General features: G+C 37.0%; 1 protein-coding gene across 2 annotated transcripts in view; it reads right to left on the reverse strand.

Moving 5' to 3' along the window:
- The window catches only part of ORC3 (origin recognition complex subunit 3), a 70,703-nt gene that overhangs the window by 45,828 nt on the left and 5,293 nt on the right, over window positions 1-19,582 (reverse strand). For both annotated transcript variants that reach the window (XM_068985292.1, XM_068985290.1), the window contains exons 3-9: window positions 17,356-17,453; window positions 15,433-15,577; window positions 8,211-8,315; window positions 6,948-7,099; window positions 4,778-4,911; window positions 2,978-3,137; window positions 1,621-1,734 (exon numbers count right to left, since the gene is read on the reverse strand). In XM_068985292.1, the coding sequence (XP_068841393.1) occupies window positions 1,621-1,734; window positions 2,978-3,137; window positions 4,778-4,911; window positions 6,948-7,099; window positions 8,211-8,315; window positions 15,433-15,577; window positions 17,356-17,453 (908 nt within the window). The remainder of the gene's footprint in view (window positions 1-1,620; window positions 1,735-2,977; window positions 3,138-4,777; window positions 4,912-6,947; window positions 7,100-8,210; window positions 8,316-15,432; window positions 15,578-17,355; window positions 17,454-19,582) is intronic.

A 19,582-nucleotide genomic window follows, 5' to 3' on the forward strand; every position in this document is an offset into this window, starting at 1 on the left:
ACAGGGAGGCCTGGCATGCTGGGAATCATGGGGTCGCAAAGAGTCGGACATGACTGAGCGACTGAACTGGACTGAGCGACTTTCACTTTCTTTTCACTGCTAAGGTAAATAATATTTTCTTGCTTTAAAATACTCTTTTTAAAAAGTCTAAGTTGAAAAAACAAGACACATATTTGCCATAAGAGCTAATACTCTTATGTAATAAAACACTATTGTGTTTAATGTAAAGGAAGAATACATAAGAGAAATGAAAATTTGTAATCTTTAAGGCACTACATGAACATGAAATATCCTACTATACTCTTGGGCTAAAGATTACTAATACATAGGTTTCAATGAACTTGACAAATAGCATGTGTTCACAACAATTACACTTTGCTAAGGTATTTTAGGTAATTGCCAAGAAAAGGAAGTACTATTAACTTTTAAATTACTGAGAATGGAGTCCATTTTTAGATTAGGTGTTATTTAGACTAGATTCATGAATTTTCTTCTGGCAAGTTATGAAACCTTAGTGAAAATGCATTCACAGTATACAGGAATAAATAAAATGAACACAAACACATGTGCAGGGCACCGCAAGCTACAGTCTATAGCCAATTTTTATATGACTCAGGAACTATGACAGAGAAGGTAATGGCACCCACTCCAGTACTCTTGCCTGGAAAATTCCATGGACAGAAGAGCCTGGTAGGCTGCAGTCCATGAGGTCGCTAGGAGTCAGACACGACTGAGCGAGTTCACTTTCACTTTTCACTTTCATGCATTGGAGAAGGAAATGGCAACCCACTCCAATATTCTTGCCTGGAGAATCCCAGGCACGGGGGAGCCTGGTGGGCTGCCGTCTATGGAGGTCGCACAGAGTCAGACACGAGTGAAGCGACTTAGCAGCAGCAGCAAGAACTATGAATCATTTTTATACCTTAAAAGGATTGTTTTAAAAATATATTTACTTGACTATGTGGGTCTCGGTTGTGGCATGTGGAATCTTTGTTGTACCATGGAGGATCTTTTGCTGAGGTGCATGGACTCTCTAGCTGCAGCACACCGGCTCTCTACAGTGTATGGGCTTCGCTGCTCCCAGGCATTTGGGATCTAAGTTCCCCAACAAGGGATAAAACCCACATCTGCACTGCAAGGCAGATTCTTAACCGCTGGACCACCAGGGAAGTCCCAATATGGTTATGTTTAAAAAATAAGAAGACGTTCAACAGAGACCACATGTACCATGCAAAGCCAAAAATATTTAATATACAGCCCTTTAAAGAAAAACTTTGCTGACCCTTTATATATATCATTTCTTGGGTAGAAAAGCCCATTAGTGCTCATCAGATTCTCAAAAAAGTATGTCCTCCCCACATCCCCCACCAAATGATTAAGAATCACTGCAAAGGAGAGAGGTCTTTTTCAAGTTTTAATATTCGAATTAACATATTCTCTACATTTTGATGCAAGATAGCAAAGGATTCATTGAACACAAAATAATATAACTTGAATTTACTTATCCAGATCTTGTCATTTAAAATGCCTAATTATTACACTCAAAAGTCAGTCTGAAATAACACACAAATTTATTTAGAATCAGCCTGTGAACTTTCAAACCTACTAGTGTCTTCTTACCTGAAGTCCTTTTATAAAGTTTTGAATTGAGAAATCATGATACAAAAAGATGTTGGTCAGAATCTGCAACACTTTTTCACTTAGCTTAAATGGAAACTGAGTTGTAAGAAGAAGCTGAAAGAGAGAAAGGAAGGCAGGACATACTCCCTGTTAGTCTTGACTCTTCATAAACATCAAGTAAATAATGAGGCAAAAAGTGATACTGTAACACAGTACCTATGAAAGCTATACCAGTAGCTAGATTTTTGTATGCCAAATATCAACCAAAACTTTAAAATAATTTATAAAACAGTAACAACAACACAAGTAGCTATTCATTCTACATCTTCAAATCAAAGATGTCCATCATCCTTCATTCAATTCCTAATCTGTAAAAGTTCTATTAAATTCTATCAAAAAATCTCATCTATATAGTCTCTTTTCTCCCATCAGAAGTCACTGAAGAAGCTGTAGGTTTTGGCAATTTTTATTTGATAAGATTTCTTTTTCATCTATGCACAGTAATGAAGAGTAACACATTATGTACTGTTGAATGAGAAACCTAAAATTAACAGGTGTCTATTTAAAAAATATTAAATTGGTAAATTTGTATCACTCAGCTAATTTTCAATGGCTACACTGAAGTTTTTAAATCTGAAAATGAAGTCATACTAGGCTTTTCAAGCTGAAGCAGAGTTATAGAAGGCCAACTGAATTTGGTCACAACCAAGCAACTTTAAATACTGTAGCTGGAAAAATTTCCCTTAACTGTCAGTGGATACCACCTTTAAGGGGAAAAAATGTCAAAGTGGTTATTAAATAAGTGGAATGTCATTATTAAGTTACACAGCAGCACAAAGCACATCTTCAAGGAGCTGAGTTCAGCAACAATTCACAGAAGGTCAATACTAATGTAGAGTATTTCCACTTGGGTAGAAACACAGGGCTAAGGTCTGGGAATACCTTAGTATTTACTTTTTGTCATGAGCAGCATGACAAGAAAGAGTCCATAAAAACTCCAAGTCATTTAACATAAAATGCAAGTGTCAAAACATTGCTACTGTTACTAGGGAGTCATTAAATTCTGTAAAAATTTATTTAAAAAACCTGTAATTTTCCATTGAGTAATGACTAGTTAATAGGGTTAACAGGTAGGTAAATATAGAAAGATATGATTACTTTTTCCAAAAGCTTATATTTTAAGTGAAGAGGCCAAACTATACATTATAAAATAAATAAAAATACAAAAATATGTGTAGGAACATATACAATATCATAGTGAGAGACACAGAAATTTATCACTAACGTTTATATTTACAGTCTATTCTTCGAAGTTTTCCTTTCATCCTATTGCACTGGTACAATTTTTTCTTTTTACCTTATCAAGTACCGTAGTCAGGTGCTCCTTACAAGACAAAGACTGGAACAGTTCTATACACAATAGAGATGATACTGCATGAGGAAGCAACCGATGGATGACAACAGGGGATGTGGCAATTCCAAAAATGAGTATTAGTGGAAATTCATGTAGATGTTGACTAGTTTTCAAAGGAAGTTACAAAAATTGAAAGTCTTTAGCAAATACATTTCAATACATATTTTAAAATAAGACAAACTTTGTTTAATGCCTACTTTATAACACATTGCTAAGGAAGATCATTCTAAATAATTAAAAATTTTAGGTCACTCATTTTCCTCTGTTACGGCAGCACAGAACTAGCTATTTCCCGGATATTTTAGCTCTGAAATCAATCTATTTAATAGATTAGCAATAAGAACATGGTGGTCCAGAGAGATCAAGTGCTTCCCTCTTAGGTTATACAAAATCAAGTGTTAAAAGAAGTGTCAGATACTATTCAAACTCTCATCCAAAGTTTGAGCCATACCTACAGTCTTCCTCATGGTCAGACATCTAGCCTAAGAGTTCAGTGACATGAAGCTCACTAATTTATGGACATTTTTACACGCTATGTCAATCCCGCCATAATAGCTAAGCTTTAGAAAAATTTTCTTAAAAACATGTAAGATATTTTTAATGGACATAATTTAAAAATGCTACATCCTTTCCCTGCATTCTTAACTCAAACTTACTGAACATGATTTACTCTTAGCATTACCAGTATGAACACAAATGACTTCCACAGACTAGAGCAGCAATATCCCTTAGAGCCACTGTGGGTCAGAGCCTCTGTATCGTGGCTGATCATTTGTTTGCTCCCTCATATCAGCTCCTGCTTCTCAGGGATCTACCGGATGCAGGTCTACCGTCATGGTATAAAGCACTGGCACTCTATTACTGCTTAAGGTTCTCTCCCTTACTTTCGATAGTAAAAGCAGTCACAAGTCTGAGTTCTAAAAGGTATAGCTTTTATATCACTATTCTGTACTGTGCATTTTTTCAGCATGTTAAATCTGTTCAGTGTCAACATTAAGAGACGTCTTAAGAATCTGGAAATGTTAGTTTCAAATGGGGGGTTGGGGAAGGACTATCAAAGTAAGAATTATATTAATATTAGTAGATTCTCACACAATATAGGTTTAGGCAAATGTAGCCATAACTATTAAGCAAGTTAACATACAGAAGATGCCAAAATAAATTACATCGAAAAAAATGTACCATGAGAAAAGCATGTCACTGGGTTTTTAAATAGGGTTATTTATTTTAATTCCAAGTCTCACAGGATTGTCTTGACGTTCCAGTAAGGTCATAAAAGTTGTTTCTCATTAGAAATCCATATAAAATAATATTAAAAAAGAAATTTCTTGCTCAGTAGAGACATATGTAACTCAGACCTTCTAAGTGGATAGGTATCAGAAAATAAGACACGACAAGACTAGCTCAACCTGGAGTAGCTTATCCATCTAGTGGGCAAGTAAGAAACAGACAACCTTGGGAGAGAAACTACATTTCATTCTGCTTTATCATTCTAATTAAAAACTGGCTAACTTGTCTTTTGAGTCTCATTTTTGGATCAAAAAGCACATGAAAATCTGATAGGTGGTTTTAAACATTCAATTTTATAAACAATTTGAAACCATCCTGGTTTCAATCCATTAGCATCAAAATGAAGATTAAACTGCTATGCATTTTCTCTGCAAAAGGTTGTTTTTTGAGTTAAAAATTATACGTCTTCTTAATAAAAAGTTTTGTGAAAAAGCCAAAAGATACACCATCTACCTGCTGATAATTATAAAATCTTGGAGTACTTTTGTGGTGAAGCTTTCCATATCCTTTAGGATAAGCACAACAGGAGGAGACTGCCACTGGCTAGAAAAAGTCCTCTTTTTTCTTGGCATTTTGGGGTCTGTCTTCTTACGAGCCATGTGGAAAAAAAGAGTTAAAAGTAAGCTTTACCACCCAAACAATGCTATAATGCCACAAGTTGATATACTGTCCTTCATATTTCACAGTAACATTATTTCTTTTATTTCTCCCACATAATAAAGAGAAATTCATTCCAACAGTTATTAGCAGAATCATTCTGTGTCTGACATGGGAATAATAACCAAGAAGAAAAACATTCATAAAATCTATAACTCATATGAAATATTTATATTTTCTTCAATCTGAGAAAATGACAGGAAAAGCATGGGGAGAAGAGAATCTTTTCTATAAAATTGATTTTTCTGTTCATAGAATGTTATATTTTGCTTTGCTTTACGGGGAGAACCAGTGTTTCTAATTAAAAACTGTAATGAGTAACACTACTTGCTGCTCCACTACTGTGAAATTTCAAGTTGAAAAACATCTTAAATATCATCTGATTCAATCCCAACTTTTAAGATTTCTGACCTAAATATCAGGCAGTATTTGATTTCCAGAAACAAACTGTGGATCAAATTAACATATTCTGGTAAGCATTAGAATCAGTTTAATCCCTATATAAAGCAAAACAAACTTCATTTATGATGACTTCAGCAAATACATTCAGCAGAAAACATTACTACAGTAACTTTTCCCATACTATCTGGCTACAACAGCATTATAAACTAAGACTGTGGTTTTTATGGTGCAGTTACTCATGAATCATCTAGGTTATTCAGTTTCACCAGAGATGTCATGGTAGAATGAAACTTCTATTTATATTATCTGCCTGTTAAACCTACCTTACTTACAGAGCATTTATTCCTCGAGAACTCCAAACATGGAACACATGAGATTTATACATGTATACATTATGTGTGTGTGTATATATATATCTGTGTGTGTACCTACTGATGAAAAGTGAAAAAGGAGAGTGAAAAAGCTGGCTTACAACTCAACATTCAAAAAATGAAGATCATGGCATCAGGTCCCATAACTTCATGGCAAATAGATGAGTAAACAATGAAAATATTGAGAAACTTTATTTTTATGGGCTCCAAAATCACTGCAGATGGTGACTGCAGCCATGAAATTAAAAGACGCTTACTCCTTGGAAGAAAAGCTATGAAAAACTTAGACAGCATATTAAAAAGCAGGGACACTACTTTGCCAACAAAGGTCCGTCTAGTCAAAGCTATGGTTTTGCCAGTAATCATGTATGGATGTGAGAGCTGGACTGTGAAGAAAGCTGGGCACTGAAGAATTGATGCTTTTGACCTATGGTGTTGGAGAAGACTCTAGAGAGTCCCCTGGACTACAAGGAGATCCAACCAGTCCATCCTAATGGAAATAAGTCATGAATATTCACCGGAATGACTGATGCTGAAGCTCAAACGCCAATACTTTGGCCACCTGATGCAAAGAACTAACTCACTGGAAAAGACCCTGATATTGGGAAAGATTTAGGGCAGGAGAAGGGGACGATGGAGGATGAGATGGTTGGATGACATCACCAACTCGACTGACATGAGTTAAGAAGCTCCGGGAGTTAGTGATGGACAGGGAAAACTGGCGTGCTGCAGTCCATGAGGTCACAAAGAGTTGGACACGACTAAGCGAATGAACTCAACTGAATATATACATATATGACTATTCCTCATCAAACAATGGGTACTGAAAGCATGGTTCTACTGCACCAAAGTAAATAACGAGGAACCCAAAGCCACTGTCATAGAGATAGAATCTGCAGCAGAACAAATTCCTGATGCTGTCTTGGCATTAGATAACATTCTCCCACAAATAAAATGATCGTGTAAAAAACTAAACACTTCCCAGGAACTAGGTTGCATACCAATAAAAGAAAACTTCTAGATTCTAGTAACCTTAGGAAAAATAAGTAGCTACTACTAAATTAGCTACCTAGTGCTGCATAAACATACCATTAGTAGATGAAAACAGTACTAAGTTCACTGTAATTACAAGCCTCTTCAATCATACACCAATTTCTTGGCAAAAAAAAAAAAAATTGTCAGTTTACATTTACCTGTGTGACACTCATATACCAAGCGGAAAGAGAATCCATTGAATAATGTACATTTTTCTGGATGACCTGAACACTTTCTTTTTCTTTGGATTGCACATCTACTTTGCAGTCCGTCAACTGTGAGACCAGCTTTTGCAAAAAATGTTTCATATCTACAGAACATAAAACATAAGAAAGAATATTCCCTTAAAACAAATCTAAGACACCTGAAACCTTTTGATCACTATCTCAGTAGAACGTGTTTTCCTACCCTTAATATTAACATAACATTTAACATATTAACTATTAAGGTTCATCAGTATTCTCTCCTTAATATTTAAATTTTACGAATTCAGACTAATACTAGGACAAAGTTTCTATTTATTTATTGTAATAAAAGTGTTACCTAAGCAAATGTGTAAATATGAAAACTACAAATTATATTAGGAAAAATATACATTTAAATTACACTGGACAGCAAAAGGTTTTTAAGGCCCCTAAAAAGAGATCAACAATTTTACTTACATAAGTTATTTTACTGATTAAACTCTTCCTTTTATGATCTTTTTTATTTTTTGGTGGCCGTGCTATGCAGCATGTGGGACCTTAGTTCTCCAACCAGGGATCAATCTCGTGCCCCCTGCACTGGAAGTGTGCAGTCTTAAACACTGGACCGCCAGTGAAGTCCCTATAGTCATTTTAAAGATGTCCCAAGGACTTTTAACTTCTAATAGTATATGAACATGAATGTAACCACTTAAAGCCCTTTTGTCAATCCAAATCTAAGCACATCTGACTCTGTTAGTGTCCACATTTTTCATGATTTAATGGCTCCATCGAGATTAGCTCTGGCAATGGACTATTTTTTTTTTTTTACCAGTGGGATGATACAATGATTTGAGGCTATAAATATGAGCCTATGTATGTAGTCTCTTCTCTGTTGGGCTAAATAAAAAGTTCCTCAATTCTCAACTTCCTGTTCCAAACTATCCAACTTATTAAAATTTTACTGGCTTCAGGAACACATCTTGGGACGTGCCTGAATGATCACTGGTAGTGAAGCTGATATGGTAGGGCTGGGGCAAGAATAAACTGAACAAAAGTGGTCAAGAGTCTTGCAAAAGTCAAGGTTACTCTGAGAGGCACTTAAAAAACCTCATCCTGCCAGAAGTGCAATGCCACACCGTTCCTACAAATAAAAAAGGATAATAAAAGCGAGAAACAGAAAAGGATGGAGAAGATTTGCAACATCTTATCAAGGCTGTTAGAGCATTTATATTTTACCTGGACAATCTTTAGCTTGCAATGAGACTACATAAGGAGTGACATTATTCTGAAGTACTTCTGTTAGACTTCTGAGTGTTAAATCATGATCTGTTACATTCACACCTATGGGATAATAAACCAATATATACCATCATTTTTATCATTAATAATTTAACTATAAAAAAAGCAACTTTACACACCAAGTGAATTACTAAGTAAAACATTTTCAAAACATGATTAATAATAGAAAATAAGAAAATATACTGCATAAATGAAAACATCTCCATTACAAACAGATTCAAAGAGGCAGGCACTATACCTGTCAGGAAAGGTATTTAACACAACTTTTCTTCAAGAAAAAAAAAAAAAAACTACTGGGGATGTGTAGATGACCCGTGAAAACATCTTAGGAGGAATTTCAAACTCATAAAGAGCTTTTAAAATAATCATTCAAAAATAAGGCCCTTAATGTGACCCTAACTTAACAACTGAGGAGAATCCAAACATTACTACTACTAAATGACCATAGCAAAATACAAAAGATAAGTCGTGCTATGTTGATTTTTGAGGGAAGAGTCTAAAAATAAATTAAAACTTTAGGTTCTTTAAGAATTTATTGTATCCCTGGGTCTCATTTCCACAAATCAGTTTGGGTGCTCTGCATGCAGTTATCAGAGTTGACTGGCCATTTCCCCACTAAAAAAAATTCTATCTATTGGTAAGTTCCCTAACATCATAATCTGTGATTTCTAGATGGTGCCTTGATGCTTAGGCAAGTTCCAATAGCAGACCCGGGGAAAGACTTGCTACTATAAAACTTTAACTGCTTGGAAGGAAAAAAAAAAAGTTCAGAGTTATCTAGACCACCAGTAAGCAATTTTTTTTTACCAGGAAACAAATGAAAATGCTGGCAGGCTATTTTTAAATGGATATATTTCTGATCCTCTGAGTACAGATATCAAAATTATATTTAGCATGCAAAATGGCTGTCCGGGGAGGCCTTACAAATAACTGTGAAAAGAAGAGAAGTGAAAAGCCAAGGAGAAAAGGAAAGATATAAGCATCTCAATGCAGAGTTCCAAAGAATAGCAAGAAGAGATAAGAAACCCTCTTCAGCGATCAATGCAAAGACATAGAGGAAAACAACAGAATGGGAAAGACTAGAGATCTCTTCAAGAAAATGAACATTTCATGCAAAGATGGGCTCGATAAGGACAGAAATGGTATGGACATAACAGAAGCAGAAGATATTAAGAAGAGGTGGCAAGAATACACAGAAGAACTGTACAAAAAAGATCTTCATGACCCGGATAACCACAATGGTGTGACCACTCATCTAGAGCCAGCCATCCTGGAATGTGAAGTCAAGTGGGCCTTAGAAAGAATCACTATGAACAAAGCTAGTGGAAGTGATGGAATTCCAGTGGAGCTATTTCAAATCCTGAAAGATGATGCTGTGAAAGTGCTGCACTCAAAATGCCAGCAAATTTGGAAAACTCAGCAGTGGCCACAGGACTGGAAAAGGTCAGTTTTCATTCCAATCCCAAAGAAAGGCAATACCAAACAGTGCTGAAACTACCGTACAATTGCACTCATCCTCCACATGCTAGTAAAGTAATGCTCAAAATTCTCCAAGCCAGGCTTCAGCAATACGTGAACCGAGAACTCCTTGATGTTCAAGCTGGTTTTAGAAAAGGCGGAGGAACCAGAGATCAAATTGCCAACATCCGCTGGATCATGGAAAAAGTAAGAGAGTCCCAGAAAAATATCTATTTCTGCTTTATTGACTATGCCAAAGCCTTTGACTGTGTGGAACACAATAAACTGTGGAAAATTTTTCAAGAGATGGGAATACCAGACCACCTGACCTGCCTCTTGAGAAACCTGTATGCAGGTCAGGAAGCAACAGTTAGAACTGGACATGGAACAACAGACTGGTTCCAAATAGGAAAAGGAGTACGTCAAGGCTGTATATTGTCACCCTGCTTATTTAACTTATATGCAGAGTACATCATGAGAAACGCTGGGCTGGAAGAAACACAAGCTGGAATCAAGATTGCTGGGAGAAATATCAATAACCTCAGATATGCAGATGACACCACCCTTATGGCAGAAAGTGAAGAGGAACTAAAAAGCCTCTTGCTGAAAGTCAAAGAGGAGAGTGAAAAAGTTGGCTTAAAGCTCAACATTCAGAAAACTAAGATCATGGCATCCAGTCCCATCACTTCATAGCAAATCGATGGGGAAACAGTGGAAACAGTGTCAGACTTTATTTTTGGGGGCTCCAAAATCACTGCAGATGGTGATTGCAGCCATGAAATTAAAAGATGCTTCCTCCTTGGAAGAAAAGTTATGACCAACCTAGATAGCATATTCAAAAGCAGAGATATTACTTTGCCGACTAAGGTCCATCTAGTCAAGGCTATGGTTTTTCCTGTGGTCATGTATGGATGTGAGAGTTGGACTGTGAAGAAGGCTGAGCGCTGAAGAATTGATGCTTTTGAACTGTGGTGTTGGAGAAGACTCTTGAGAGTCCCTTGGACTGCAAGAAGATCCAACCAGTCCATTCTGAAGGAGATCAGCCCTGGGATTTCTTTGGAAGGAATGATGCTAAAGGTGAAGCTCCAGTACTTTGGCCACCTCATGCGAAGGGTTGACTCACTGGAAAAGACTCTGATGCTGGGAGGGATTGGGGGCAGGAGAGGGGATGACAGAGGATGGGATGGCTGGATGGCATCACTGACTCGATGGACGTGAGTCTGAGTGAACTCCGGGAGTTGGTGATGGGCAGGGAGGCCTGGCGTGCTGCAATTCATGGGGTCGCAAAGAGTCGGACACAACTGAGCGACTGAACTGGACTGAACAAAAGGCCAACAAATGTGACAATGCATCTCTGAACAAAGTTGGGAGTTTAATAAAACAATGGCTTATCTTATCTTTCACTGACTGCCTTCATTAGGTATTTAACACTAGTTCCTTGAAACAATAGATTTGTCTACTGGAAACATGATAATCAACATTGTCTTTAACTGGAAAAATGTTCTCCTCAGACCCCTGACTTTATCAAACAACCATATATTAGGCAAAGAGATTCAAGGGATTAGATCTGATAGAGTGCCTGAAGAACTATGGATGGATGTTTCTAACATTGTACAGGAAGTGGTGATCAAAACCATATCCAAGAAAAAGAAATGTAAAAGGCAAAATGGTTATCTAAGGAGGACTTACAAATAGCTGAGAGAACAAGAGATGCAAAAGGCAAAGGAGAAAAGGAAAGATAAATCCATCTGAATACAGAGTTCCAAAGAAGAGCAAGGAGGGATAAGAAAGCCTTCCTAAATGATCAATGTAAAAAAATAGAGGAAAAGAATAGAATGGGAAAGACTAAAGATCTCTTCAAAAAAATAGAGACACTTCAAAAAACTAAGATCATGGGATCTGGTCCCATCACTTCATAGCAAATAGATGGGGAAACAGTAGAAACAGTGTTAGACTTTATTTTTTTGGGCTCCAAAATCACTGCAGATGGTGACTGCAGCCATGAAATTAAAAGATGCTTACTCCTTAGAAGGAAAGTTATGACCAACCCAGACAGCATAATAAAAAGCAGAGACATTACTTTGCCAACAAAGGTCCATCTAGTCAAGGCTATGGTTTTTCCAGTGGTCATGTACAGATGTGAGAGTTGGACTGTGAAGAAAGCTGAGCACCGAAGAATTGATGCTTTTGAACTGTGGTGCTGGAGAAGACTCTTGAGAGTCCCTTGGACTGCAAGAAGATCCAACCAGTCCATTCTAAAGGAGATCAGTCCTGGGTGTTCTCTGGAAGGACTGATGCTAAAGCTGAAACTCCAATACTTTGGCCACCTCATGAGAAGAGTTGATTCATTGGAAAAGACCCTGATGCTGGGAGAGATTGGGGGCAGGAGAAGGGGACGACAGAGGATGGGATGGCTGGATGGCATCACCGACTCGATGGGCCTGAGTCTGGGTGAACTCCAAGAGTTGGTATGGACAGGGAGGCCTGGCGTGCTGCAATTCATGGGGTCGCAAAGAGTCGGACATGACTGAGCGACTGAAGTGAACTGAACTGAAGGGAACTTTTCATGCAAAGATGAGCACAAAAAAGGACAGAAACGGTATGGACCTAACAGAAGCAGAAGATATTAGGAAGAAGTGGCAAGAATATAGAGAACTATACAAAAGAGATCTTAATGACCCAGATAACCATGATAGTGTGATCACTCACCTAGAGTTGGACATCCTGTAGTGTGAAGTTAAGTGGCTCTTAAAAAGCATCACTACAAAGCTAGTCGAGGTGATGGAATTCCAGGGGAGCTATTCCAAATCCTGAAAGATGATGCTGTGAAAGTGCTGTACTCAATATGCCAGCAAATTTGGAAAACTCAGCAGTGGCCACAGGACTGGAAAAGGTCAGTTTTCATTCTAATCCCAAGAAAGGAAATGCCAAAGTATGTTCAAACCACTGCAGAATGGCACACATTTCCCACGCTAGCAAAGTAATGCTCAAAATTTTCCAAACTAGGCTTCAACAGTGTATGAATCGAGAACTTCCAGATGTTCAAGCTGGATTTAGAAAAGGCAGAGGAACCAGAGATCAAATTGCAACCATCCACTGGATCACAGAAAAAGCAAAAGAATTCCAGAAAAACATCTATTTCTACTTTATTGACTATGCTAAAGCCTTTGACTACATGGATCACAACAAACTGTGGCAAATTCTTCAAGAAATGGGAATACCAGACCACCTGACCTGCCTCCAGAGAAACCTGTAAGCAGGTCAGGAAGCAACAATTAGAATCAGACGTGGAACAATGGACAAGTTTCAAATTGGGAAAGAAGTACATCAAGGCTGTATACTGTCATTCTCCTTATTTAATTTATATGCAGAGTACATCATGCGAAATGCCGGGCTGGATGAAGCACAAGCTGGAATCAAGATTGCCAGGAGAAACATCAATAACCTCAGATATGCAGATGACACTACCCTTATGGCAGAAAGTGAAGAGGTACTAAAGAGCCTCTTTGTGAAAGTGAAAGAAGAAAGTGAAAAGGCTTGTTTAAAACTCAACATTCAGAAAACTAACATCATGGCATCCAGTCCCATCACTTCATGGTTAAACAGTGGAAACAGTGAGTTTTTTCCTTCTTCCAAAATCACTGCAGGTGGTGACTGCAGCCATGAAATTAAAAGATACTTGCTCCTTGGAAGAAAAGCTATACCAAACCTAGACAGAATACTAAAAAGCAGAGATATTACTTTGCCAACAAAGGTTCATATAGTCACAGCTATAGTTTTTCCAGTAGTCATGTACAGATGTGAGAGTTGGAACATAAAGAAGGCTGAGTGCCAAAGAATTTATGCTTTTGAACTGTGGTACTGGAAAAGTCTCTTGAGAGTCCCTTGGACTACAAGGAGATCAAACCAGTCAATCCTAAAGGCAATCAGTCCTGAATATTCACTGGAAGGACTGATGCTGAAGCTCCAATACTCTGGCTGCCTGATGCTAAGAGCTGACTTATCAGAAAAGACCCTGATGCTGGGAAAGATTGAGGGCAATAGGAGAAGGGGAGGACAAAGGATGAGATGCCTGAATGGCATCACGTTCTCAATGGACATGAGTTTAAAAAGCAAGCTCCAGGAGACGGTGAAGGAAAGGGCAGCCTGGCATGCTGCAGTCCATGGGGTCACAAAGAGTTGGATACAGGTGAGTGACTGAACAACAACAGCCATCTATCAGGCTGTATAACCTGGCAGGAGAGAAACAAAACACCCGACAGTACAAGCCAGCCATCACTAGGCCTCTGTTTCTCATCAGCAGATAGAAGGGGTTTAAAACTAAAACTGCACTGAAAAACTGGTCCACAGCATTACAACAATCATTCACTGGAATTCTGTTACTCAGAGTGGTCCTGGGATTGGCAATATGGGCATCAGCCGGACGCCTGTTAGAAATGAGCAAGCTTAAATAACCAGCAAACAAGTCTGGCCCCACCCTAGACTTATTAATGAAAATCTGTGGTTACTAAGATCCCTGGAGATTATTTGTAGGTACATTAAAGTTTGAGAGGCATTGACATGAATATCAGGAAGAATATTTAGGTAATGAACAGTGTTAGAGGCAGTATTAAATAACAGAATTAATTTCTTATCTGAGAGCTAATATAAATACCTTGAATAAATAATAAATTGGAAATACAATGAAGAGTATGCTTTGAATCCAAATAAATCCAACTTTCCTTTCAAAAGGAATGAAGAAAAGTTGCTAATATTTCTTTGGAAGGAATGATGCTAAAGCTGAAACTCCAGTAATTTGGCCACCTCATGCGAAGAGTTGACTCATTGGAAAAGATTTTGATGCTGGAAGGGATTGGGGGCAGGAGAAGGGGATGACAGAAGATGAAATGGCTGGATGGCTTCACTGACTTGATGAACGCGAGTCTGAGTGAAGTCCGGGAGTTGGTGATGGACAGGGAGGCCTGGCGTGCTGCGATTCATGGGGTCGCAAAGAGTCGGACACAACTGAGCGACTGAACTGAACTGAACTGATTCCAAAGAATTGTTTCCAATATCCTGCATTCCAGATGTTTAATTAAAATGAGATATTAGTGATGGATACTTAAGCACCTAAAAAATTTACTATCTGCAGTCTGAAGAATCCCAGGGATGGGGGAGCCTCGTGGGCTGCCGTCTATGGGGTCATACAGAGTCGGACATGACTGAAGTGACTTAGCAGCAGTCTGAAAGTAACATATATATTTCATCCAACCTCCCCCTCCAAACAGTTAATATTAACACAATATTATAATACAAAATTTTTAAAAATAAGCACAGGGAAATAAAATTAAGGTCAGAGTAACTTTACTGAAGATATGACTTAAAATATATAAAAGTCACATCTATCAATATACTGATAGTTTATTACTGAATTCAAATCTCATATCAAAATAACAAATGAAGAAAGAGTAATAGTAATACAAATTTATTGCCCCTTCATTTTTCTGACAAAAAGGTGAGGACTAACCCTTGGTCAATTGTTTTAATTTACAGATGTATGATTAATGTAAGAACACTTAATTGGTTTTCAAAGTATGCAAATTTTGATCAATGTAACTATGCAAATGAAAAAGACAAAACAAATTTATCAGAACAGGTGACTCCATTCTATTCTCAACAACAAAACCACTATTTACAAAAAACCAAACACACACATTTGTACCTAGAATAAGAGCAGCAGTTGGAATTTCTCTGAGTTTTATTTCACAGCTCCAGTCTTCAGAATTCTTCCAGAGCCCAGAATGAGATGTTTGCAGAAATTCAATGAGACTGTCAAATAGGTTTTTATTTAATTCCTCTTGTAGTCGCTACAAAGAACACACAAAACTTCACAAGTTATTTTTGGCAGTAATCTGATACATCTTTCCAAATCTGAAAGAAAAGTTATAATTTCAATTCCAAAGATCACATATAAAATGATTATTAGATGAAATTTAAAAATTCTTTTCCTTAAATATCCAGTGTTTGGGATTCTTTCCTTTAAAATATCTGATTTATTTATTCAACAAGCATTTTCTAATCACCTTACAAATGAAAAGATCTCTTCCCTAAGAAAAGAGAAGAACTGAGATAGAACACTTACAACTAAATTAAAATACACTGTTCCAATATTGTTGTAGCAATCTATGCAAAAAGTAGGACCATCCAACTTAAGCTGAGCAGGTAATATACTTAAGCCAAAGAACCGAGCAGGTGATGCAGGAGGTGATGGTGGATGAAAAAAAATGAACAAGGAATAGGAATGGGCAATGGAGAAGGCAAACAAGGAAGAAAGCACCAATCATCTGGAGAACCAAAGACATACCTAAGCATAAAGAACATGAGAAGTGGGCAGGAATGATGAGACTGGACAAAACACTCAAGGGACCAGACCAAGGAAATATATACCTGATGTTGAAGCCTTAGGATTTTGTCCTGTGGGGAGAACCATTAAAGGGATTTGGAGCAGAGGTATGATTAAATCGGGGTTAAGAAGGGTTAATCTGGTTAATCTGTGAAGGCCAGATTAGACGGGATCATAGGAGCTGTACTGGTAGTGGGGCTGGAAAACCCCTGTAGCCTGGCATAGGGCTGGATCTGCCCCCACGGGATTTGGCCAGTGGTGGCATAGGGATAAGCGACAGACCCGAAGGGTTTGACATCAGAGGCAGGGACATCAGTTAAGAGGATACAATGACAATCTATTAGGACCATTTAGATTTTTTAAACTAGAAACCATAAATCCAAACTGCTTCAGGGGTCCCACAGAATACAGGAAGGAGCAAAGCCATCAGGGGGAAAGCAACAGAGGGCGGTGGGGAGCAGTAATACACTGGAAGTGCACAACTCTGCCCCCTAAAGACACAAAAGAAAAAGAAATACAATCCTGTGTGGTCGAACCAAACAAGTCCCCTCAAGACGCTGGCCCCACATCTATAAATCCGCTATGGTGGAGAAACTTTTCAGAGCTGACATATTAAAAACATGGCAACTGAAAAAGGGGATGAGAGAATGAAGTAGCTTAGAATTAGCTTGATTTCTTAAATGTGTAACTGAATGGATAATTTAAAGAGTGCCACTGTTTACACTGAAGCATGTGTACTACCATATGTAAAACAGATGACCACTGCAAGTTCGATGCATGAAGCAAGGCACTCAAAGCCAGCACTCTGGGACAACCCAGAGGGATGGGATGGGGAGGGAGGTGGGTTCAGGGGGTTGGGATGGGAGACAAATGTATACCCATAGCTGATTCATGTCGCTGTATGGCAAAAACCACCACAATATTGGAAAGTAAGTAGCCTCCAATTAAATTAATTGAAAAAATAAAAAGAGTGCCACTATTAAAAGTAGTGACGATATGAAAATGGCCTAAGCATAGGAGCCACCACAGTAAATATATACCCCAATACCTGAAGCTAGGCTTAATACTTGAAACAAGGGTGTTGTGGTTTGTTTTAGGATATACATATTATGCTTAACCAAGATTAACTATATGTCATCAATACTCTTATAAATTGGTAGAAAGTAAAATGGGAAGCCAACAAACATGAGATGTATGATATTAAAGAAACCTTATTTATTTAAAAAAATAAAAGGGATTCACCTCAGTTTCAGATTTCATCTGCTGCCATATTAACTGGTAAGTTTCAAAGCGAAGCTTACTGTCCTCAGATGCATTTTTCCCTTTATTAAAATAGTCCTCTAAAAACACAGAAAGAAATCAGTCAGTTTCTTTTTTATACATGGTAACACTTAGGAAATCTCTGTGCAAAATCACACAGGAAGTGACAGAATTGAATTTTTTAATAAACACCAGAAATATATATATTTTAGAATAAGTAACATTCAGTATCCTTTATATTTAATTTTATTTTTAGCTATATTTTTATTATACTAATGGTATTTGTAAGTTCAAAAATCTTTTTAATTTTGATTGTATTTCTATCATTTTTTAAAAATTTCTAATAGTTTATTTAATGGTTTTGGTTTGAGGTACATACATTTACTATTAATATATTTTCTCTATTTGCTCTTATTATAAGGTTCTGTATACAAGTGATTCTCATTCATTTAATTCTCCTTTACTAAATGATTCTCATTAATTTTTCTGCTACTATTCTTTTCCTATTTTCATTCATTTAATTCTCATTCATTTAACTGCTACTATTCTTATTCTTTGTTCAGCTGAAATAGCATAGCACAGTCTTTTATTTAGTCCGCATTTTACATCCTTCTTGAAAGTTTCCCTCTAAATGGTTAGACATTTATCAACATACTATTTATTGCAACAGTTTTCAAACTCTTTAAACCATGATCCGTACTAAGGAACACATTTACATCCTATACACGTACATCTACGAAAAACAAAGAGTCCTATAAAAGTACTTTTCATTTTCATGTGATAGCAAACATTTTCCAACCTGTTTTTAAAACTGTCAGGACCCACTGAATTGATTTCATGACTCACACTTGGGTTGCAAACTTTCAGTTTAAAAAATACTCACTTATTGAATAATCCATCCTTGCTCCCACCAATGTAAGATGCCCTTATGGTCTGAATACTTACAAATACACTTGAAACTGTTTTTGAACTTCTTTTGTTCTATCAAATCCAACTCTACTCCCATACCAATTCTGAACTCTTTTAATTATTGTAGCTGTGTAGTACATTCTAATATCAAATAGATCCAGCTTCTTCCTACCACCATCAAACATTATTCTCTTTCAAAAAAATTTAAGACATTCTTTCAAATTAATTTTGTCACTTCTCAAAAACAATTATACTGGTGTTGGACTGCATAAAGTAAAATCTATAGATTGACTAGGGAAGAAGTGACATTTTTAATATGCTAAAAAAAATTCACATCCCAAAATACTACAGGTCTCTCTTTTAATATTTGAATATGTAAAATATTCAAATATTTTATATTCTTTATAGTTTTCCACTTCTCTTCATATTTCCTGTTGTTTACTGATAGATATTTTATTGCAGCAGCTACAAGTGTCATGGTATTAAAAAATAATTGGGAAAGTACATATTTTTTTCTGATTCCACTGAGATGCTGCTAGTATCCTTTGAACAAGTTTTAAAGTTAATTGATAGTTTGGAATAGAAATTTTCTTTCAAGTTGAGGAACTCTTCTTTCTAATTGTTACTCAATTTTTGACAAGTACTGATTTTTAAAATTTATCAAAAGCCTTAGAATATACTGAAGTCATCATATGGTAAAAGGATAGACAATATAGAATAAAAATGCAAACCAAATAAAAGCAAGAAGATACATCATTATTAAGAGATAAAACAGAACAACACAGGTCCTTAAATAGAAAAAGCTATTTTATTGATGTTTTAAATTTATCTATTTTTTAATTGTGAAAAAGTCATTATAATTTGAAGAGTAAAAGCATATAAAACATTAAAGTGGTAAATCAAGATATTACTTTTTATGCTACAACAAAATATATAATTTTAACTATTAGAATTTGGAGGGGAAAAGACACCAGTAGGACACTTTAACCTGCTGTCATTTGTAGATCTGGTAGGTAAAAAGTTAAAAAAGTAGGTATTAAGATGAACTAAAGAGGTAAGCTCTTGCTGTTGAGATTCCTTCCTGCTCCTACTCGAGGCTTTACTCGGGTGAACACCCCCTACAGTGCCAGGCTGCCTGGCCCTCCCTGTCTCCCTCTCCACCCCTTGCCCAGTTGGGTTACAGATGTGCAGTCATCCGCACAATGTGGAGGCGAGGGAGAGGTACCATTCTTTTATAGATATGCCCAAGTATCTTCAAGCCAAGGGGACAGATGGTGAGGAATGCAGAGCATCTTCCTAC

The sequence above is a fragment of the Capricornis sumatraensis genome, chromosome 13 (genome assembly GCF_032405125.1).
Source record: "Capricornis sumatraensis isolate serow.1 chromosome 13, serow.2, whole genome shotgun sequence".
In the NCBI taxonomy this organism is placed as follows: Eukaryota; Metazoa; Chordata; class Mammalia; order Artiodactyla; family Bovidae; genus Capricornis; species Capricornis sumatraensis.